Raw genomic sequence first — 24,185 nt, forward strand, 5'->3', positions numbered from 1 at the left:
CAAAAAGGGGTGTTTTCCAGCAAAGCAATAGATTAATCTTAAACAGTAATCAGATATATCTATAGGTACAGTGTTAAGCAATTCCTTAAAAGAAAATTATTTAGTCTGTTTATTTTGTAATTTATGTTTTCCACTGACACTGACGTTTTAAAACTAAAACTTTGGTGCTTCTTACTGTCTCATGGTGTTAAAGAAATAATGAAGTGTTCCTAGCTACTTCATAAACATTGACTCAAGAAGGGTTCCTAGTTTTTCGAATCCAGTCACTGCTCTACCTGAAACAATTTTTTTTTTATTTGTGTAGTTTTCCAGGCAGCAAAGAGCAAGAAAAATGTTACAGTAAAGGTCTTTGTAGATACAGTGTGGTGTAACGTACTAGCACTGTAACATTTCCATCTACTGGACCAAGACAAGAAATGGAAATAATGAAAGATAATTGGTATTATCAAGGTGATGGTTGATTTTTTTTGTCTCTACATAAAATTGTCTAATTCCTCTTAACCTAAATTTAATGGAAAAATGATGATACATATTTCAGTTAGCATAGGTCCCTGGCTGCAGCAATTTGAAAAGAGCTGCCTCAAGAACCATATTTTTCTTTTTGTGTTAATCTTTTTCAGGTTTCTGTCTTTTGTACTACTAAGCACTTTGATTTAACTAACCATCTGAAAACTTTGTTAATTGTCCATCCATGAAACTATTTAAGCATGTGGAGAGTATGACTCCTTGAGACTCGAAATCTTTTGCTTGGATGTTGGAGGAAGAAAACTTCATCAAGCACATCACATTTAGCTAGTTTTGTCAAGTTTTGCTTAAACTTATAGAAGAGTTGAGCCAATCTAATTAGTATTGACACCAATTACTGCTTATTTTACACATCTAGTTACTCAGATTTGGATAGATGCATCAAACCAGTGGAATAGCGATCACCTCATACGTCAGATTTGTCTGATGTTTCAAACTAGGAATCTGATGAACATGCTAAAGTATTTCCAGAAGAAGATATGAATCAAATCAAAAGGCAAAATCAAAAGGGTCAGACAAATTCTAAAGCAGGAACATAAACAAAGATGAAGAAATTTAAAAAATGATCAACAGGAAGAATCCGAGGTAAAAAGTGCAGCAAACGCAAGATCTTTCCTTGTCATTGCTTCATAATAACTTAATTACTGATGACTAAACTTTCTGAGGCTGCAATTGCTCACCTAAGCAATCATACATCAGCAGTCTTAAGTCTTTGGAAACTCGTGTTTAGTAATCAAACACATGAAAACAACTTCACGTGACAGAAAAGATTGATCTAATTACCTTACTTAGTTCTTTATCGCTTTAGTAATCAAAAGCAAAAGCAATCAATGTTCTACTTGAATGTTCATCTAACTTTCACTATTCCATCCGGATGGGACCCCACCATACGGTGATACCCCCTCCCCACCACCATAGGCTGGCTAGGTTGCAACTGTCTTAGTGGCGTATGTTGGCATGTTTTCATGACTGTCAAGTCAAATATGGTTCTAAATGCTGCAGAGTAGTTTATTGAGTAGTATTACACAAACTGCAAAAATTGAGACTAGTGTATAGAGAACTGCTGTTGCAGACAAAATATATGTTTTTTGTTATATCTTACAGGTTCCTTTTTCATAAAACACTAGCCAATCTCTTTCAGGAATTTGTATTTTTTAGTGGAATCTTGTATAGATTTTTCTCTTTTTCAAGCAGAACTTAAACTGGTTGAAACCGCTGGCACCCTCTTAAGTTTTCCAAATCATTTTCAGCCCCTATTAAGTTTTGAAGTTCTTGCAAAGAGTCCTCCTCTTGCCCCTGCCAGCTCTTGATAAAATCTCATATATTATTCCTCCTTCAGCTAACTTTTGCCTTGACAGAAAGTTTTAACTTCAACCTCTCTTAAGATTTTTTTTTATTTGGATAACATAATTGTTATTATAAGATATTTTTACCATGCATTCAATGCTATTCATTAAAAAATTTGATTGTGTTACAAAAATTTCCTCTAAATAGTAAGATTGCATGTCCATATGCATTGGAATATATTTCTTTACATTTGCTAATCCTTGCTATTCTACAAAAGTGCCAATGGATGTTTGCAATCAACTCTGCGCATGTATTCATGCTTTTGACCTATAGAGTTATAGGTACAGATATAGATAAAGATATAGCAGATGCTAAAGCATGAGGACGTTCAGTACCTCCTACAAAATTTTGTCATCAAGAAGTTCTTTTGAACTTCCATCTTTGAGAAAAAATCCTCTCCAATCCGGTCCAAAAGAACCAAACATATTTTAGATTAGTCCAAGAGTAACTGAGAGTTTCCTCGGTGATCAAAGAATTGATCCTTCGAACACGTTCTTTGCTAATGTTCTTTCCCATTATCTTTTTCGGTTTACACCCATTGTCTCAAGTTTTGGATGGAATCAATCCGTTTGACACACTTACTTGTAATTCATGCCTAGTAGACTTATGCTTCTTATGGTCCAGCATACAGCAATAGGAACATAATCTAAAGCATTTTCCATCGCAGGTATGTCTGATCTGTACTGAATTGGGAGTCTCCTGAACTCAGCGATGCGCTTAATTATATCCATCGTTGCTCTAGTAAGGTAATTAATCACATCAAACCCGGGATTTCATAGCTATGGAATGCTCTAAGATATGTGGCATTTTTCTAAGAACAGCTACAGACTTGGCGAGTGGATTTGTGGCAAACACCTTTCCAATGAGCCAGAATTCGCCGTACTTTTCAGCAAAGGCTGCCAATGATATCACTAACCTTGCACCCAAGAATGGCTACAAAGCATGTTCAAGATTGCCACTGTTGAAGCGCCGACAGAGAATTTGTACACCAACTGCCAAAACATAGCCACAAAAAGTTTTTCATAACCAATTCTCAGGCCTCTGTCTTTTAAGATGTGGATGCAGAAAAGTAGAAACGAAACACAGAGCGAGCAAACTTTCTGGACCTTATAAGTGAATCCATCCAATGTGCCCTCTGTGCCAGCCAATACTGTAATTTCCTCCGATGCATCAGCATCTCCATGAGGCGTCCCCTAAAACATCATATAACGAACAAATTGACGTCAGTATTGCAAAGCCAACTAAAGATGAATAAACTAAGGTATGCACAATGATACAAAAATAAAAAGAGACATCACACACTTGTAACACCATCAATGCTAAGGGAGATGTGTTGCAGAATCGCCTCGATAATATGCAGAATAGGTCTGATTTCCAGCTCGCGGCTCTCAGGATCATGAGTTTTCTCAATTTGTTTCAGAATTGCAGTATCATAAGATGCTGAGAACATTCCATGGTCAAGCCTGATCAATTGCTAAGTGTTAGCGGGCTGAATAGCAGTTTTTTTTTTTTTTTTTTGGGTACTTTTGGATACTTATGTAACAGGAACAGGATGGATTTTTTATTGCAGTGGTTTTGTTATCATGCATTGGAAGCAACACAGAGTGGACCAGAAGAAGGGATTACAAATTTCCAAAGCCTGATTGAATCTAGTACCTTACTTGCAGGGACTACATATTTCCAAAGCCAATTTTCCTATTTGGATGAGAATTCACCTTTGGTGGCCCCTGAAAATGTCTTTACATTAATAAAGGGATGCATGATTTGGTTATTAATTCATCCCAAAAGCTGTAGCTAAGCTGTAGTTCCAACAAAACTACAATTAATTGACAGCTTTAATCAGATGCAGCTACAGTTAAAGCTTTAAACAACTTCTCAAAGGCAAATTAGTGAGTCTGTTTATTCTTTTAACCAATTTTTTTTCACTTTCAAGTAATACTTGGCAGTTTGGAACTAACTAATCATGCTTAATGTCTTATGGCGTGGCATACAGAAAAATAGCCTTGTTTGGATTGCAGATTTCCAAAGAAAAATTCTACGTTTTTCATAACCATATTTCTTAATCACCTTTTTATCCCACATATATTAAATTATTGCAGTATATTTTTTTACAAAAACTCTGGCAATCCAGATGAAAGTACTACTAGCTACTCTACCAATCTTGACTCAAGAAGAGTTTCAAATTTTCTTTTTCTTTTTTTATGATCAGATTTGTATATATATTTCAGAGTAGAAAATTAAAATGATATAAAAAGATTTCAGAAGAAAACGTAATTAAAAAATGAAAAAACAAAAGGGATGATCCAAATTCCAAAAAAAGAAGAAAAATGAAAAGATGAGATAACAAAGAACAGAACAATTGGAAGAATCCAGGAGAAAGCATATGATCTCATGTCAGTGCAGAGTGGAATGGTGCAAGATGTTATTTCCTTCATTGCTTAAATAAATAATTAAATAGTACAAACGTAACTTTTCGGAGGCTGCAAATATAAGCAACCAAACATCAGCAAAATGTAAAAGTCTTTGGATTAATTTTTGTGTTTAGTAATCATCAAAACCTTGAAAACAACTTCACACGAAAAGGAGTGATCCTTATTAAATTAGTTAATTCGTTCTTTATCACTTTAGAAGCCAAAAGCAAAAGCAATTAAAGTTATACATTTGGAAATTCACCCAAATTTCACTCTTTATCCAATGTGGGACTGGAAAGTATCCAATTAATTAAGGCAAAATTTTGAATGGATGGGGTGAGATTTGGAATATTCGTAAGTTCCAATTAAAGTTGTGCGGCTAAATAGTATACTGATTGTCTTGGATGATATTGCTTATTGATAATGTGTTAGGTTTTCTATTAAAAAAGAAAAAAAAAAAAGAATTACAAGGCAATGTTCATTGTTGAGCAGACGATGTACATTCACTTACAATTTATACAGTTTTTTCGTGTAGGATATAACTTCATTTTCACAATTTGTAGAGAGTGAGTATTAAATTAATCTCAATTTCTGAAATTCAAATTGGAACAATCAAACATGAAATTGTTTCATTCGAACCTAAAACCTCATGGTCACTTGATTAATATCCTTATCAGCTAAGTTAGATCTTAGAAATATTGCAAGATTTTTATTTGATTTTAATATTAAATAATTTGAATAATACTATAGTATAAAAAAATAATTAGCAACAACTAGTTGAATTGTTTGGCTTTTATCGATTTTGACTGATTTAACCAATTCTTGACCGAATTTTTTTAAAAAATTTCAGTTTAATATAAAATTGTTATAATGATTGGTTCACAATTCAATCGGTCAAATTAACTTAGTTGCGTGGTCTGATTTTCATAATAGTGCTCTTAATTAGATGTTTAGTGCAAAGGTTCATATGCCATAAAAAGGGTTCTTTTACCTAACACATCTTGGTTCGGACACATTTACGTTCAGCGTTCAATCATATTGATTATTAGTTGGACTTATCCACCTAAATAGGATAATACTTAAAAAAAAAAGAAGTAAATTTCTCATTTAAAATAGTAAGTTAACGTAATAAATTGGAATAAATATGAAACTTACTTTTTAAATAAATAAATTACTACTTTATATCTCAAACTTACTTTTTAGAGAGTAAGTGATGCAAGAGGGACGGTTGACTAAGGCACTTCGAGTGGAGTCCAAGTTGAGCTAGATGGTCCAATGACTAGAGCTCCTGTCAAGAAGCTTAAGGAGTCAATGCAAGCCCTAATCTGTGCTATACATGATAGAGTTGGCCATACAAATGTTATTCAAGGGCTTGAGGAGGAAGAAACAACTCGTTATACTCTCATTCAAGTTGTCGAGTCAAGTGAGGCAAAATTGGAAGATTTGCTCGAAGATTAAAACGTTCAATTCTGGTTTAGTCCATTAGCATTTGAGTCGTTTATCTTGGTGTTGTTTAAGCAAGGGTTTTAATGTTAAATTACCTTGCTAAATTTAGTTGTTAATTGCTTTAATAAATTCGGCCAAAATTAGGGTTTTTAGTGGACCGACTTTTGTCATTAATTTTAGGAAATAAGTGGTTCCAAATTACATGAGGTTTTCAAATAAATGATTCCAAATCAAATTAGGTTTTCAAGTAAATGATTCCAAATCACATTAGGTTTTAAAGTCATGTCAGGCTATAAATAGCCCAATCTCTTAAACGTTTAGAGAGGTCAGATTTTACATTAAAATTGTGAGTTTTATTCACTTCTCTTGTTCAAAAGAGTTTTTCTTGAATACTTGAGAGTTTCTTAAGTTATTCAATTTGAACTTATCAATCAAGTATACACCTTGGTTGTGGCGTTCTTCTACCTTTAACATTGGTTAACTAAATCATTCGATTATGGGTTGAGATTCAATTCAAGGTTCACAATCTAGGGTTTAGAAGGGTCAAGTGTTATTTCGCAATTCAACTTGATTTTCTTCGTCTAGATCCGGGACTATATGGGATACGAATTCATACCTTCGGGCGGGTTCGTATCAGCTTGGTAATCAGAGTTAGTTGACGAATTCAAGTATATCTTGTTCGTGTCAAGTAAGTTTTTCTTGTGTCAAATTTGGTCGTGTTATCCTAGTAAAGTTGTTTAAGTTTTTCCTTGTTGTTCTTGCTGTTTCCATCGTTAATTGCTGTCTGCATCCTCTAGTGTTGTTCGTGTGTTTCCTTGCTACCCGAATATCAATTGTTGGTTGCATCGTGTCTTGTGATCTTGTTTCTTGAGTCATGAAGTTGTTTAAAGTAAAAAAAAAAAAAAAAAAAAAAAATCGGACTGTTCACAATACTGTGCACCGGTACTGTTTATTGGCAATGTTCACGATACTGTAGCGCACTATTCACCGTTACTGGTCGTCCGAAAAAAAAAATTTTGGTTAGTAGTTGTTCTTGTTGAATCCGTAACTGGTTTCTTGAAGTTAATTCGTGGCTGCTTTTGTGTTTTGGTGTCAAACCATGGCTGATCAATCTTGTTTTTGAAAGTGCTTGAACTTTTGAAATTTCTTGATAAGAATCTTGAATTCTAGAATTATCTTGGATACTTTCTTGACAAATCTTGAAGTTCTTGGGTAAAATATTCAGGTTTCTTGAATTCTTGAACAAAAGTTTTCAAATCTTGAAATTCTTGCAAAACCCTAATTCCTATTTCTTGAACAAAGTAGCGGCTAATTCTTGTTTCTTGTTGCGGTTTGAATTCTTGAGTGTTTGATTCAAAATTGAAAAGAAAAGAAAAATAGTTTTTGTAAAAAAAAAAAAGGAACAAAAAGTCGGATCACTCTTAGATTCAAACAAGAAAGCAAATCTGATTTGGGAAACCAAGTTGACTTAGGATTGTAAACAAATCCTAGTCATCACATAACTAATCCAATTTAGATTCTGCTAGCTGCTTATACACAAAAATTACTCCAAAAATTAGCAGCTTATCTTCCAAAATAAATCCAAGAACTAATTGGATTCAACTTCTAAAATTTCAGCCAAGGGTACAATCGGGTAGAGCAATTCTAGGCTTCCAAATTTCTGCTATTTTGTTTCTTATTTAATCGAGTTTTGCAATCTGTCCAGCCATTAAATTCGTGTCTTTTGAGTCTTTTTCAACCTATAAATTGTGTGTCTAAGAGGTCCCGAAAGGAGTCCACATCAGTCTTGGATTCCAACTAGTCTTATTTTCCTAATTCAAGTCGCTAGTTAAAGTCCAAAGTTTCCAAAATTTGAGTCACCTTGTGCGGACAAAATATGGTATTTTTTTCAGCATGTTTAGTGTCTTGTTTTGAATTATTATTCAGTCCATTTCACTCTAAATTTCCAGTTTAAAATCCCTACCATCTTGTGTGAAACTTGGTGAAAGTTTGATTGAATCTCATTGAGAAAATTCTGATTTCTTCAAGAGAGGCAATCAAGTGACTTGAGAAGTGTCTGGTGAGATCATTTGAGTGAATTATACACTTAAATGATACACGAGCACGAGTGAAACACATTAGAGAGTGAGTGAGGCATTTTCTATTAACGTTTGTTGAGTTTTGCAGGATTAAAAAAAACATGGTTCACGAAAATGAACTTACCATTTCTCAATTAGCATTTAAAATTGATACTATGTGAAATGAAATCCAAAGAAGATTCGATTGCAAGTTTGAGTCCATTCAGGAGCAAATTGAACAAATGGAATCATCAAAGAACTTATCTAAGAAAACTAGAGGAAAAATCTCATTGCATGAACTCAGTGACTCCAATTTGAAGAGGGAGTATGAGGAAGATGAACAAAGGCCGAGGAAACATAAGCATAGAGTTAAGCATCAAGATGACCAACTTAAAGGAATAAAGCTGAAAATTCCTACCTTCCAAGGTAAATCGGACCCCGAAACATACTTGGAGTGGGCAAGAAAGATTGAACTTATTTTGTGATTGTAACCACTACATGGAGTCTCAAAAGGTTAAGCTGGCAGCCATAGAATTCATGGATTATGCAGCAATTTGGTAGGATCAACTTCGCATCAAACAAAAAAAGAATGAGGAGCCGACCATCCGAACTTGGGAAGAGTTAAGAAGGGTTATGAGAAAGCACTTCATACCTGATTACTACCATAGGAATTTGTACCATAAATTGCAAATCCTCACTCAAGGTAGTATGACAGTTGAAGGCTACTTCAAGAAGATGGAAATGGCAATGATGAGGGCTGATGTTCATGAAGATTTAGAGGCAACCAAGGCTCGATTTTTGAGGGGACTAAGGGCTGAAATTGCAAATGTTGTAGAGCTCCAACACTACCTTGACATGGGTGAACTATTGAACAAAGCTATCAAGGTTGAAAAGAGGCTCAGGAGAAGGGGTATAACTCGCCAAAACTTCAACTTCCAACCCAGAAATTGGAGAAATCCGACACTTGGAAGAGAGGTTAGCCCCTCAAAGGTATTAAATTCGGCAAAACTAAGTGGTGCATTGAAGTCGAATACCTCATCCTCCAAACCAACGCAAAAAAGTGGTTTTAAGTCCAATCAAGATGCACCTAAACCAAGAAATCGAGACACTAAGTGTTTTAAGTGTCAAGGTTTTGGTCACATTACTTCTCAATACCCAAATCAAATGACCATGAGCATGTTGCCAACTGGGGAAGTGCTAATGGATGAAGAGGATGAGTATGAGGAAATGTCACCTTTGGTTGAGGATCAAGGAGAGGAGATCAAGTAGGAGCAGCCCACACTAGATCGCGTTGGTCTAGTAGCTCGATGTGCATTAGCTACTCAAATTAGTGTGGATGAGTTACAACGCGAAAACATATTCTACACATGCTGTCATATCAAAGACAAGGTTTGTAACTTAGTGGTTGACCCCGGGAGCTGCATGAATGTAGCAAGTGCACATATGGTGGAGAAATTGAACTTGGCTACTACCAACTACCATAAGCCCTATAAGTTGCAATGGTTCAACAATAGCGGAGAGGTACGTGTACTTAAATAAGTCCTAGTTTCTTTTCGCATTGGTAGATATATTGATGAGGTTTTATGTGATGTTGTACTTATGCAAGTTACTCATATTATTTGAGGCTGTCCTTGACAATTTGACAAGAAAATTAGTTGGGATGGTTACGCTAATAAATATTCATTCTTCTATTGTAATAAAAAGATTGTACTTGTACCTCTTTAACATATCTAGTCTATTGGGGAATGGGGAGGTTTTCAATTGGATTCCAATTGCTGACATGGCGTACTGTCATTGGCCAATTGATGGTCGTCTGCTCATGTGAATTCCCATCATTAATTGAAGAGATTGTCCTACTTGTGTGAATTTGCAAATTTCTTTCCTAGTGCAGTTACTCGTGTAAATTAATAACCCTCCAGCTTAACCACGTGCTCTCTGCTCTCTGCAGGGAACTTTTTTTTTTATTTAACCACAGATTTGATTATTTTTTAGGGGAAGAAACCCATTACCCATGTGGGTAGATTGACATACTGTCAGAACTCAGAGTTGGTGAGACTTGCGTTGGGTTCAATGTTTCACAAAACCGTCCTTTCCCATTTCTCTATCTCTCACCCATCCTCTACTTCTTTATTCAGAAAGCCCTCATCCTCTCTTCCTCTTCTTCATATTTTCTCCGAAACGGGTTCGATATTTTTACTTAAAGAGTTTGTTCTTTCCTCCCCTGCCTAAACTTCTCTAGCCTTTTTTTCCTTTTTGTTCTCCGATTTAGTTGTCTTAACATTGTGGCTTGTTGTGGTTTTTTTTTCTTTGTAGGATAATAGGGTTGCTCCAGATCTTCTCTCTCTACTTGATCATCTTTAGCTCCAGAAGCAAGGAAATTTGCAGAATCTATCTCCAAACTATCAGGTTCTTTGTTGCCTCTTAATCTTTATTTCCTTTCTATATTTATTGGTTTTATTCCCCAAAAATTTTCACCTGGTTAATATCTAAATTTTGCCTATATTTTTCCTTATTTATTTATCCATGCTTTCTCCCAAGATAGATGCAGCCAAGAGAAGATCATCACCGAGAAACATTGCTTGCAATTTTGCTTCCTTGGGGTTCGTCCTTCTTCATCTTAGGTTTTCTCTATTTTATTTTTTCATTTTTTTAACTTTTGTACTCTTTTTTAAGTATTTTCTATGTTACTTATTTCTTTCTTTTGGGTCTCTAGAGCCCCCTATACAAACTTGTATGATATTTATTATAGATGGAAAAATTACTTGGTAGAGAAACTGAAGGACAATGTTGTCGAGAACCTTTGAAAAATGGAGTTTTCGTGGCTCATCTGATGGCTTTTTTTTTTTTTGGTTTGTTATGTGCAAGGGTGCGTTCAATTATTGACTCACAAAAGACAATCCATATGGTAACCAACCCAAAGTCTCCATTTGTGGAGATCAAATTTCATGTCAATGATTGTTGAAAACTTTAGTTATTTTTTCGTGTCTTTATTTTTGATAAAACTATTTTTCTTTTTTTTTCCTTTGTGAAGTTTTGGTTCTCATTTCCGGAGAGTGTATATGGATTCTTTAAAACAAAAGAAAAAAAATACTCTTGTGTTTTCTTAGTTGCTGATAAAAGCACTAAAACTGATCAATGAGCCATTAGTTGAGATACTCGTTTTAAGTACATGTTCCCTATATATTTGTATATGCATGAATCTTGCCGGCCTTTCTTCTTTTAAATGAGTACCTTTTATTTTAGGTTTACAAGAATACCTTTTTTGGTTAAATTTTTGTTTATTTTTTTCCTAGAAGATTGGTTTGAATTCATCTACTAGGGATAACATTTTGAGAATATAAAGTGAATATAGAGTAAATATGGCAGATTGAGTATTAGCCTGTTATTGTAGAGAAATTTCTTACCATCTACTGCCATTTAAGTGGTTTACTACATGTTTCTTGCTTATTTAGACTTTACCTTTCGTGAAAATGATTTCAATGTTTATGGGCAATTAAAAGTTTGGTGTGGTAATATGTTGGTCTTTCCAATTTCTTTATATTTCTTGAAAAGGTAAAGAGAATTTTTTGTAGCTAAAATAACAAAAAAGATGTTAGGATTACTTTGCATTTAGATCCTTTTTCTTAAGTCATCTTCTTTTTATTTTACTTTTGGTTATGTTATTAATTTTTTTTATTCTTTTATGTTATTAATTTACTTTGTTCATGTTAAAGGTGCAAATGATTGAAGATGCAGTCACTCTGAAACCAGTTCATGGAATAACAAACTTTGTAAGTTAAAAATGTAGTCCTTTTTTTTTATCTTGCTTTTGTGTTGAGCATGGTCACTATTAGATGGTTTATTCTTAATTTCATCCTTTCAGTCCTTCACTATTTGCACACCATTAATTCACTATATTGGAATCATAAATACTACTTTGTTTAGTATAAAAGGTTTTTTCGGTCTCTTATTTTATTTAATTATCTTTTATTACAACAAGAAACGTGAAGAATTATTCAAATTTTACTGAGGAAAAAATTGTTTAAGTGGGCAATTTTTTGTAGGCTTTACTCGTCATATATATACTAATCTGCTCTATGATTTTCTGCTCAGATTTTTGTCAAGCGAGGGAAGAAAGAAAAAATGGTGGTCAATTCTTACTTTTAAGCATTATGGAGTTATACAACTACGCGAAACTTAAATACTTACTAAATTTGTTGTTGACCATTATGCTGTTATTGTAAGAAAACTTTTAAGAATGATTGCCATTCAGGAGGTTTACTCTATATTTCTTGCTCATTTAGACTGTCTGTATTGTTTGTGTAAGATAGCATATAAGCTTTTATTTCAGGATATTTTTGTTGCCAAGTTTGGATGCGTCTGACATACACATTGTCATGCCTTAGGTAGTGGACATTTGTCGTATGCATCGAATAACCATTGCCAAGTTTGCTTATTTTGTAAATTATAACGATTTGTTTACATATTTAAATTTGTGAAATTTACTTTACGGGTTCTATTCCTCATCTCACCATTAAATGGTTAAATGGAAACTTTTGAGAGTACAAATAGAGCTTCATGAAAACAAGAAACTAGATTCGTGCATAATTTTGGTGAAAATGGAACAGTTTGGTTTGAAGGCAAGATTAAGCAATCTTTGATTTTTCTTTGTATTAGCTTCTCACAATTGCAACAAATTTCTAATGGCCTTGCTTTGATTATGTTCAAGTTCCCATTTTAAACAGCAAGAGAAATGGGACAAAAAAAAAGAAGGCCATGAAAAGAAGCAGGGAAGGGAAAATGGATCTTCATCAGAATATGTATGTTTTTTTCACTTTTTTTTTTTTGTGAAATTTAAGTTGGTTCTATAAGTATTTTTTTTTTTGTTTAATTTTCCTCTGATTAGAAGGAGAAAATGAGAAGAAAAATAAGCAGATGAAGAGAAAAGTATGGATCTTCAGCCTAATCAGGTCTATAAGTTCCTTTAATTTAAGCACTTTTTGTAAGGTTTTATTTTAGTTCAAAATACATTTTTATCTGAGTTTTTGAAATGAAAATGAGGTGAAGCAGATGAAAGGAAAGAACAGATCTTTGGTTTGATTGAATGCTGTAAGTTTTTTCTATTACTTTTTCTTTGTAACTTGAGCCATTTTTTGAGCTTCTTTCTTGTGTGCCTTTTTTTTATTTCTGACTTTCTATTATTGAATCTGAAGCAAAAAAGAAAGAAGAAATAATAAAATTTCAGAGTCCTAAGCGATTTTTTTTTTTTGAAAAAAAAATTTGTGTGAATTGCATCTATGGTTGTAGAATTTGTTATTAGAATGATTGAAAAATTGGATTTTGATCGACTCATTGTAGATGGTAAGAGGTTGAAAGTAATTGATCAGATAATGCTTAGGATCACATCAGATTGTTTTTGCTTTGAGTTTTCATTTTTTGTTGGTTTATTCATTGTGCAATTATTTATTATACTGACAATAAGATTTGATTTTGATAAGACTGTGTGAGGATTCTAATAGCTTTCAAATGATAAGGTAGATAGTAGAATCATTTATACTTTTTGGTTTGGGGTTTCATTTCAATTTGTGGGAATTAGGTACCAGAAGAGCTATATTTTGGGTTATCATTGGATTTGCTAAAATTAGCGTTTGTGGTGTACATTTAAAGCTTAAAGTAATGCAATTCAAAGCTTAAAGTAATAATCAAAAGTATAGTGCCACAAAAATTCAAGGCATTAGTTAGACGATTTTAGAATCAAAACAAGGAGGAATAAAGAGCATCATAGGTTAAGCTTACTATTGCTTTAGGTAGAATAATTTCAAATGTATTGCACTTTGAATATGTCTAAAGATCTAAGTTTTATTTGATTGAACTGTTTCACTGACGATGCATTATCCTGCTAGGTTTAATTATTCTCGCTAGTTTTGGTTAAGATTGTCTTTGTTGCTTTTTCGATTCCTGAGATATGTTTCCTTTTTTTTGTTTAGAAACATTAAAAGTACCTCTCGTGCACTTGAAGTGTGAAGATGCTCATGGATTATTTACATTAATATCATCAAGAAATTTTGTCAGATTTCGTTGCTTTTGGTTTCTCCTGAAGTACTGTCTTGTCCTTTTACTTATTTATTTGCTTATTTTGACTTTCGGACTATTATTATAGATTGGTATAAATTGCTTTGTTTGTTTTTTTCCAAAATTTGATGCTTCTGATCAGAATTAAGTGTTCCATAGAAATTCAAATCCTCTGATATTTTCTTTAGGATTTTTTTGTTCAAATGTTTGGTAATCTGGTTTATGACATTGCTTCTTGTCTATAGCTTTTAACTTTGGAGTTTCGTCTATAGAGTGAGTTTCTAAACCCATCGTTCACTGCTTGATAGGTATTTGCATTCATGGGAATGAGAGGAGAGTCAGAATAAAGCTGGAGCTCTCTGATGCTATTAGTCATTGAAAGTCTAGAATCATTTTGCTTGTGGCCAATTAGAAATACTTTTTTCTTTTCTTTGTCAATTTTTTCAATTGGCATTGATATACGTTTAGTCTTACTAAGTAGATTTTCTCTTTATACTGCATGTATATGCATTTTATTATTCGCTTGAACATATTGTAAAAGAAACTTATTGCTGTTAAATATCCTTTTCTAGGAACTAACAACTTGATTTGTGGTTTTTATCAACAAAAAACAAACTTATCGCTATTAAATGCCTTTTTTAGGAACTAACAACTCGCTTTGTATATTTCTTCAAGCTATATTTTTTCCCCTCCTCCTCCATTACATGTGTCTTTTTTTATTTCTATTTTCATTCTATGCAAAAACAAGGAGCATCTTAATTATCTTAGTAGTCTCTCATTGTATTGTCTTGCATTTCTTTAACAAATTATTCATATTCACTGCTTAATAAAACTAAAAAAATAGAACGGCAAAGTTTTTGGTATACCTTTGTGTAACTTTTCATACTTAATATTTCAATTTGAATCATTGGGCATTTCTAGGCAACCTTGAAAATTACACCGCACATCGCGCGGTGTTCTCCTCCTAGTACATCTTAACAAGTGCATAAGGATCAAGCTATTCTTCAAAGGGAGTTTGAAATAGAGCTTGACAGAAAGAAAAGACAAGAAAGTGAGGGCAAAATTCGAGAGAAAATGAATGACGAAAATGGTGAGTTGAGCCGAGGCAAAATTGAGGGGAAAAGGCTGAAGTAAGCTCGGCTAGATAGGTAGAGGTAAAAAAACAGAGAAAACAAGTGTTAATAGTAAAAGCCAAAGATGTGAGAAAAACCTTGTTTTTTGATCAAATCCTTCTAATTTTTATTTGTAAAGAAGTACCTATGACTGACACACTTAATGTTTCTTTGCCTAGTTCTATCGCTAACCTTTTGCAGAAATATTAAGATGCCTTTCTTGAGGACATACCTTGTGGTTTACCTCCATTAAGAGGAATTAAGTATCAAATTGATCTCATTTCTGGCGTAACCTTGCCTAATAAACCACCATATAGAAGCAATCCTGAGGAGACTAAGGAGATGAAGCGCCAAGTAGGTGAACTTTTGGACAAAAGATAGATACGTGAAAACTTGAGTCCATGTGCCATTCCGGTTCTACTTGTGCCAAAGAAGGATGGAACTTAGAGGATGTGCACCGATTGTTGCGCCATAAATGCTATAATGGTAAAATATCACCATCCTATTCTTTGATTAGATGACATGCTATATGAGTTAGATGGAACTGTAATTTTTACTAAAATTGATCTAAAAAGTAGTTGTCATCAAATACGAATGAAAGAACGGGATGAATGGAAGATTGCCTTCAAAACTAAGTATGGTTTATACGAATGGTTGGTTATGCCATTTCGGTTAACTAATGCACCTAGCATCTTTATGAGATTAATGAACCATATCTTACGTGTATTCTTAGACAAGTTTGTGGTCGCTTACTTTGATGACATTCTTATTTATAATAAAAGTTTAGAAAAGCATGCCATGCATGTAAAGGATTGTTTTAGAGGTTTTTCGAAAGGAACGATTGTATGTCAATCTTAAAAAATGTACTTTTTGCACTAATCAAATTGTGTTCCTATGATATGTTGTGAGTATGCAAGGCATACATGTTGATCAAGACAAGGTGACATCGATAGTAGAGTGGCCGACCCCTATGTCTCTTAGTGAAGTAAGAAGTTTTCACTGGTTGGCTAGCTTTTATCATCGTTTTGTCAAAGATTTTAGTACAATTGTAGCCCCACTTACTTCTATCATCAAGAAGAACTAAGCCTTTCATTGGGGAGATGAATAAGTTAAATCTTTCCAATTACTCAAGCACAAACTCACACATGCACCTGTATTGAGATTGCCTAACTATAATCAAACATTTGAAATTAAGTGTGATGCATCTGGCATAGGCGTTGGGGCCGTGTTACTACAAGAAGGAAAATCGATTGCATATTTTAGTGAAAAACTAAATGGAGTATCTTTGAACTACTCGACATATGACAAAGAGCTGTACGCTTTAGTTAGAACTTTGCAAACATGGCAGCACTATTTAATGCCTAAGAGTTTGTTTTACATATGGATCACGAGTTGCTTAAGCACCTTAAGACTCAAAATAAATTGAGCAAGCGACATGCATGATAGGTAGCCTTCATTGATAGCTTTCCATTCGTGATCAAGTATAAGGCCGGAAAAAAGTAACGTGGCAACAGATGCATTGTCTAGAAGGTACACTCTTATTACCACTCTTGATGCCAAATGGATTTGAGTTGATTAAGGATACTTACATTAACGACCCTGACTTTGGAGTTATTTTTGCTGACCTTCCACGGCTTGATCGTGAGAATTACTACATTTCACAAGGGTACTTGATCTTCAAAGATAAGTTGTGCATACCATCTTATTCTATGCATGAGCTACTTGTTAGGAAAGTGCATGGAGGAGGTCTTATGGGGTATTTTGGAGTTGCTAAGATATTATCTATCCTCCAAGAGCACTTTTATTGGTCAAAGATGAGGCGTGATGTAGAACGCATTACTCAACGGTGTGTAACTTGCCACCATGTCAAATCTAAGGTAAACTCCTATGGACTTACACTCTATTACCTATTCCTAGTATTCCATGGGTTGATTTATCTATGGACTTTATACTTGCATTACCTAGAACTAGGTATGGACATAATTCTATTTATGTGATTGTTGACCATTTTTTTAAGATGACATATTTCATTTCATGTCATAAAAATGATGATGCTAAACATGTAGCTGATTTGGTCTTTAGGAAAATTGTTAGATTGGATGGAATGCCACGCACTATTGTTAGTGATAGGGATGCCAAGTTCCTTAGTTATATTTGAAAATCTTTATGGAGTAAACTAGGAACTAAACTCTTGTTCTCTACTTCTAGCCACCCTCAAACTGATGGTCAAATTGAAGTAGTTACGTGCTATCATAAAAAAGAATTTTAAATCATGGGAAGATTGTTTGTCACATGTTAAATTTGCTTATAACCGCACAGTCAATAGCACCATACAATACTCACCTCTGAAGTTGTTTATAGTTTTAACCTTCTCACACCTCTAGACTTATCTCCTTTACCTATGTCTGAGAGAGTTAATATGGATGGTTTGAAACGAGCTGAACAAGTGCGTGCCTTGCATCAAAAGGTAAGGGATAACATTGAGAAAATGACATTTCAATTTATTCGCAATGCTAACAAGAGGCGTCGCAAAATGATTTTTGAACCAGATGATTGGGTGTGGATTCACATACGCAGAAAAAGGTTCCCAGTACAACGACGTAATAAACTCTTGCCTAGAGGTGATGGACCTTTCCAAGTGGTGGAACGCATCAACGATAATGCTTAAAAGTTGGATCTACCATGTGAGTATGGTGTACACGCTACTTTCAATGTAGTTGACTTAAGTCCTTACCATGCAGACGATGAGTTTGATTTGAAAATAAATTGCCTTCAAGAGGAGGGAAATGATGCAAGAGCGACGGTTGACCAAGGCACTTCGAGTGGAGTCCAAGCTGAGCTAGATGGTCTAATGACTAGAGCTCCTGTCAAGAAACTTAAGGGGTCAATGCAAACACTAGTCTATGTTATACATGATAGAGTTGGCCATACAAATGTTATTCAAGGGCTTGAGGAGGAAGAACTAACTCGTTATACTTTCATTCAAGTCGTCGAGTCAAGTGAGGCAAAGTTGGAAGATTCGCTCGAAGATTAAAACGTTCAATTCTGGTTTAGTCCATTAGCATTTGAGTCATTTATCTTGGTGTTGTTTAAGCAAGGGTTTTAATGTTAAATTACCTTACTAAATTTAGTCTAAATTAGGGTTTTTAGTGGGCCGACTGACTTTTGTCATTAATTTTAGGAAATAAGTGGTTTTAAATCATATGAGATTTTCAAATAAGTGATTCCAAATCACATTAGATTTTCAAGTCATGTAAGGTTATAAATAGCCAACCTCTTAAATGTTTAGAGAGGTCAGATTTTACATTAAAATTGTGAGTTTTATTCACTTCTCTTGTCTAAGAAAGTTTTTCTTGAATACTTGAGAGTTTCTTAAGTTATTCAATTTGAACTTATCAATCAAATATATATCTTGGTTATGACATTTTTCTACCTTTAACATTGGTTCACTAAATCATTCGATTGTGGGTTGAAATTCAATTCAAGGCTCGGAATCTATGGTTTAGAAGGGTCAAGTGTTATTCCGCAATTCAACTTGATTTTTTTCGTCTAGATCCGGGACTACGTGGGATATGAGTTCATACCTTTGGACGAGTTCGTATCAGTGAGTTTAGTCTAAGTAATAATAAGTTTTCATACATAAATAGTAATTCTTACTAATAACATGGTAAATTTGATTAATGATGAAAACTTACTAATTTATGATAAAAATGTGCTATTTTACTTTAAAAATTTATCTCAAACTAGTATTAAGAAGTTTATTTGAAATAATGATAAGATGTTTTATTAATGATTAAAACTTAGTACCCTAGTTAGTAAGTACTCATAATATACCTGTATAATACATGATTATATGTATAAATTAAAAATTTTTTGTATTTATATATTTCAAAATACTATGAAAAATATTTTGACTTTTCACATAACCTTGTAAAATATGTAATAAAATTTTGTGGTATTATAATTTTTAATTATTTTTCAATTTTTAAGAAGTTTGAAAGTTTGGATAACAATAACAACAAATCTTCGTAGTTATATAGAATATCTCTCATACATATATCATGGATATTTGAGACTTTTGGCAAAAAAAAATTTTTTTGTTAAAATAATATGGTATTATAAGGTGCTAATTATTTTAGGATCATTTTGTACATGAACTAAATTTCATTTAGATTATACAATAAATTATATGTGCATGTGATTTTCGTTTAGTGGCTGGATCTTATTTTCGTGAACAATCTCCCGAGAAAAAAATTTCAAATTATACTAATTCTGTCAGTTTTATTGTTGTAATAATTGTTACACTATTTCTCTTATTTTGTTAGGTCTATATTAATACAAGTTTAATTCTTATTAATTCTTGTATCCCAGACAATTCATTTATTAAAACTTTATCATCTTATTATATTAATAGGTTTTAAGTTATAGAAACTATATAGACAAGTGATGTTCCATATATAACTAGGAAGATGTGTTGTTATTATTATCCAAACTTTTAAACTTTTCAAAAATTTAAAAAATCATTCAAAATTATAATACGACAAAATTTTATTACATATTTTATAAGGTTATGTGAAAAGTCAAAATATTTTTCATAGTATTCTAAAATGTATAAATACAAAAGATTTTTAAATTATACATGGAATCATATATTATACAGGTATATTAAGAATACTTACTAACTAGATTACTAAGTTTCAATCATTAATAAAAAATCTTATCATTATTTCAAAAATTTCCTAATACTGTTTGGTATAAGTTTTTAAAGTAAAATAGTACATTTGTACCATAAATTAGTAAGTCTGATCATTGATCAAACTTACTATGTTATAAGGAAGATCTATTATTTATGTATAAAAATATACTATTATTTAAACTAAACTTACTCTCTAAGAAGTAAATTTGGGATATAAAGTTATAATTTATTTCTTTAAAAAGTAAGTTTATATTTATTCCAATTTATCTTTTGAGACACAAAAGTTACTAATTTATTATGTGAACTTACTATTTTAGGTGAGAAATTTAGTTCTAATAAGTAATCAAATAGTCATTAAAAGTATGATAATATGTTATATCACGTAAAAACTATTTAGTTACCGTAACGATAGTTACTATAGCATTTTCCAAAAATCATTACTAAAGTTGCTTATCAAGAGCAGAAAGCAAGCCCAATATTGCTTGAAAGAGACAAGTGCTGGAAAACTCGTCCACCGCCAATGGGCTGTTGTTGCTTTAGGCCGGAGGATCAATCTTTACGCTGATGATAAAAAAAGCAAAAAAAAAAAAAAAAAAAAGGCCCAAAAAATCAGTCGGCTATTCCCTCAAAGAGAGCTCGTGAGAAATTTCGGGAAAGAAAAAGCCTTTAAAAAAAAAACAAAACAAAAAAAGAAATGCCAGCAGCATCATCTCCTTCATCTCTGGCGTGTTATTATTCATTCTCCTCAGTAATAGCGTGCGGTTGCCGCTATCGTGCGCCTTTAAAGCACTCGTTCTTAGCCTTCACTCGTCGCTTCCACTCCCTCCACCCTCACCACCGCTACTGTCGCCGTCTTCCGCCTCATTCTCTGGCAATTCTCGCCGCGAACACCACGGCGTATTCTTCTCGCTCCCGCCGTCTCCCTAAAACGCATTTCTTCACGGGGAACTCTCTTTTCTCCCGCATGGAGGTACCTCCCTCCGTCTCTCTCTCTCTCTCTCTCTCTCTCTCACGAAAACCTAGCCTGTTCAGTTGACTATAGAAATGTTTAATCGTTTTTGAGCTTGTTGATCAAGTAAATTGTCGAGTTATCAGCTTTCTAATAATAAATTACGTATATTTGAGTTGAAGTCGTATGAATTCGAAGAAAATGATCAAGTGTTTTCCGTATTTTGGATAATTATTGTAAGTTTCAGGTTCGCTAATTTATAATTATAATTTCTTAAAAATGAATTGTCAAGTACTGTTATAGAGGTAATTAATTCTGGACTTTAGTGTCAAGGTGATTTTTGAGAAAAATGAGAATTTTGATTTGGATGAGTGTGTGTGACTTGGGTGGGCGGAATATGAAAAAAGAGCCCATTTTGGGTGCATTAGGAGAACGGGGCTCTTGAATCTTGTTGAAAAAGATGGATATGATATTGGAACAAGTGGAAGCCACATTTGTTTACCACTCATTTTGCGTGCCGGATGGACTAGGCTTTGAGTGCTAGCTACTTTCTTGTGTAAGAAGAAGTTAAAATGAGCTGTACAAGTCTTCAGGTCCTTCTGTCTTTACACTTTGCGTTTTTCTTGCTTAGCTTTGGTTTATAAAGGCTGATATATGGGTAGTGTTGGAGGAGAGCTTCGAAATTTTGACTGGGGTTGTCTGTATGAGAGTGATATCTTCTAGCAGTTGGTATGGTTTTTGGACACGTAAGCTTGGTCAAAGGTATATTTGAAACTTCTAGCATTAGAAGGAGCTAATATTTGTCTCAGTTTTGTTTGTAACCATCCTTGTTTTTATGGTAACAGGTTGAGAGATGCACATATGTCTTAGCTTTGACATCAATCTTATTTGTGTTTGTCTACAGCGATTCTGGACAGGAGGTGGTATTGATAAGAATAGAGCAATGGTGGAGCATTTGCAGAGCTATGGTGTTGTTAGATCTAAAAAGGTGGCTGAGGTTATGGGAACTATTGACAGGGCTTTGTTCGTTCCTGATGGGACCCCGCCATATGTTGATACCCCCATGCAAATTGGTTACAATGCTACCATATCTGCGCCTCATATGCATGCCATGTGCCTTGAGTTGCTGGAAAACCATTTGCAGCCTGGCATGCATGCTCTGGATATTGGCTCAGGTTACTATAGTTTCACTTGTTCATTCATTGTATTGTTGGATTTTGAAATGTATTCGTGTCTGCATGTTTAAGCACTTGTGGAAATGCATACACAAAGCAGAGATAACTAAGTACATATCGGAATAAGACACTAGCAGAATATGTGGTATTACTTCTATTTAGCTGATTATGCTCATTACTATGATTTCATTTGAGGTGGCTAATAAGAATAATAGTTCAAAACACTATTTGGACCACCAGCCCTATCGCTGGGTGAATGACCAGGAAGAAATCAAAAACAAAAACTTATATGTTACTCCTTCAGTGTATAAGTTGAGGAAATGTTGCCCTAGTTATCCATCTGCATTTTGACTTAATATTGAACAAAGGTAAACTCGCTCAGTTTAGGGTAAGACTACTGCATTTTGTTGATGATGGTGGAACTTATGCAGCAATGTTCCTTATTGCCATTTGTGCTGAAGATAACTAGTTGTTGGTTAGCTGCCTGTGAACTGAATTGCTTATATGTCTTGAGGCTCGCTTTCTTTTTTCCCTGTCCCAAATTGGATTACGCTTACATCTGCTAGTTCTTGTTTTGCAGGAACGGGTTATTTGACTGCATGTTTTGCTATTATGGTTGGACCACAAGGTCATGCAGTTGGTGTGGAACATATTCCTGAGTTGGCTGCTGAATCAATCAAAAATATACAAAAGAGTGCTGCTGCTCCACTACTGAAAGAAGGGTCCTTGGCTATACATGCAGGGGGTACGTTCTAATATATCCTAGCAGTGATCATCTATTATCTTTTTGAACTAATGTCACTTGTAGATTGGAAATGCATTTGCTGTTGAACTCATCAAGTTTTTCAGATTTATCATTTTTCTTGGTTCTTTTCCTAAGACATTGTCACATGTCTTTGGTTAGTTGAACTTATCCTTGGCATCATTGTCACTTCTAAAATACTATTCTGCAAAAGCAACAGATACCAATCTTGGATGGGCATACATAGTTTTTCTCTGTTTAAAAGACCTTAAATTGTCTCACTTCCTGTTGTATTTTTCCATATAGGTCTGATGGGTCAACTGTAGTAGATTAGCTCCCATTCTGTTGTTGTGGTGAGGTGGACTATAGGTTTAGCCTGATGGTAATAAATAGATATTTTGGAAAATTTTATGACTCTGAGTCTTAGTAAAGTAATAGGTCTGATAATGAGTTGGTTTGGACAAAATTTTGTAGTCTGCTGATGTTAATCATTAGGTGAGCTAGCTTGCAGCATTCTTAGCAGCACGTGACAAGCTTTTGTGATGGTTAAGGAAGTCATATGACCTAAGTACTGCCAAATGGTTTCTTAAGTAGTCTTGCAGAAATGGCAAGGTTCTGAATTAATGAACGGAAAACTGATGTTGCAGACAAGTTTTTGCTGCTTATAGGTTTCCTTTGCATAAGAACTAGGCAATCTCTTTCAGGCATTTGTAGGTTGTACTATGCTCTCTTCTGTAACTTTTTCTCTTGCTGGATTAGGATTAACTTCTTGGTTCCATGTATTGGTCTTGCAATGTCATAGATGGACGGCTTGGCTGGCCGGAGCATGCACCGTATGATGCTATTCATGTTGGTGCTGCAGCACCAGAAATTCCTCAAGCTCTGATCGATCAGTTGAAGCCCGGTGGCAGGATGGTGATCCCTGTCGGAAATATCTTCCAGGATTTGAAGGTCGTGGACAAGGATATGGATGGTTCAATCAGTGTCCACAGTGAAACTTCTGTTCGTTATGTTCCACTAACGAGTCGAGAAGCTCAATTGCGTGGTTATTAAAGGTGGTGCCATCATATGTAACTTCTTGTTTACTTGTTGAAGGGAGAGAAGAAAAGGAAAAGTCTGGAGGAAACTGAGACAGGGAGCATAGGGAAGAAGCCTTCTTTTTTCCAGATCTTCACTTCTAGTTCTGTATAGGTAGCCATGTATAGGTTGATGCCGTGGATATTGAATGTTTTTATTTTTCTTATTCAATGGAATAATGTTTACAAAATGGACTCGTGCTTCGCTTTTCTTCTCATGTTGTTACTGTTGGCTTTTTGATGTTCATCGTTCTGTTTGAAGCTCGTTATTTGATTGATAGACGATGAACTGGGCCAGTTAGAAATTCGAAACCACATTTTTGTTGGTTTTCTCTGGGGCTGAATAATGTCTTCTGAGTCCTTACCCTTTTATGCTGTAGACTAAAACTACTTGCGTATGATCAAAACCTAACGCTTTTCCCCCAGAGATTGCACTTGAATTCAATGTGTACTGATTCAAGATAAGAATGTAATCCTTCATTGGTTATGCGTAATTGCAACTGTAACATAATTGCAATGATGATAACCTATTACTTTAAGCCATTTCTGACAGAAAATGCAAATGTAACAACCTAAAGAGGTGCAGCAGAGTAGGCTT

General features: G+C 34.1%; 1 protein-coding gene and 3 long non-coding RNA genes across 6 annotated transcripts; 3 read left to right on the top strand and 1 right to left on the bottom strand.

Annotated features, from left to right (window-relative positions):
• Window positions 1-1,182: 1,182 nt before the first annotated feature.
• Window positions 1,183-3,478, bottom strand: LOC140004912 (uncharacterized). Its single transcript, XR_011812723.1, has 3 exons — window positions 3,175-3,478; window positions 2,979-3,065; window positions 1,183-2,864 (listed from the first exon to the last, which is right to left on the bottom strand). It is a non-coding gene; the product is annotated as an uncharacterized lncRNA (long non-coding RNA).
• A 6,215-nt stretch (window positions 3,479-9,693) lies between these two features.
• LOC140005258 (uncharacterized) lies at window positions 9,694-12,334 on the top strand. 3 transcript variants are annotated; one of them, XR_011813054.1, is made up of 5 exons: window positions 9,694-9,990; window positions 10,100-10,192; window positions 10,329-10,407; window positions 11,500-11,556; window positions 11,879-12,334. It is a non-coding gene; the product is annotated as an uncharacterized lncRNA (long non-coding RNA). The 3 variants fall into 3 exon arrangements; XR_011813053.1 differs by having other exon boundaries at window positions 9,699-9,990; window positions 10,329-10,386; XR_011813055.1 differs by having other exon boundaries at window positions 9,700-9,968; window positions 10,329-10,386.
• Window positions 12,335-12,612: 278 nt separating this feature from the next.
• On the top strand, window positions 12,613-14,396 carry LOC140005259 (uncharacterized). Its single transcript, XR_011813056.1, has 2 exons — window positions 12,613-12,874; window positions 14,146-14,396. It is a non-coding gene; the product is annotated as an uncharacterized lncRNA (long non-coding RNA).
• Window positions 14,397-20,330: 5,934 nt separating this feature from the next.
• On the top strand, window positions 20,331-23,778 carry LOC113740438 (protein-L-isoaspartate O-methyltransferase 1-like). Its single transcript, XM_027268064.2, has 4 exons — window positions 20,331-20,615; window positions 21,499-21,769; window positions 22,350-22,514; window positions 23,314-23,778. Exons 1-4 carry the CDS (start codon window positions 20,340-20,342, stop codon window positions 23,562-23,564), a joined length of 963 nt encoding a protein of 320 aa, XP_027123865.1. The 5' UTR covers window positions 20,331-20,339; the 3' UTR covers window positions 23,565-23,778.
• The last annotated feature ends 407 nt before the right edge of the window (window positions 23,779-24,185 follow it).

Source organism: Coffea arabica, chromosome 4c (genome assembly GCF_036785885.1).
Source record: "Coffea arabica cultivar ET-39 chromosome 4c, Coffea Arabica ET-39 HiFi, whole genome shotgun sequence".
Lineage (NCBI taxonomy): Eukaryota > Viridiplantae > Streptophyta > Magnoliopsida > Gentianales > Rubiaceae > Coffea > Coffea arabica.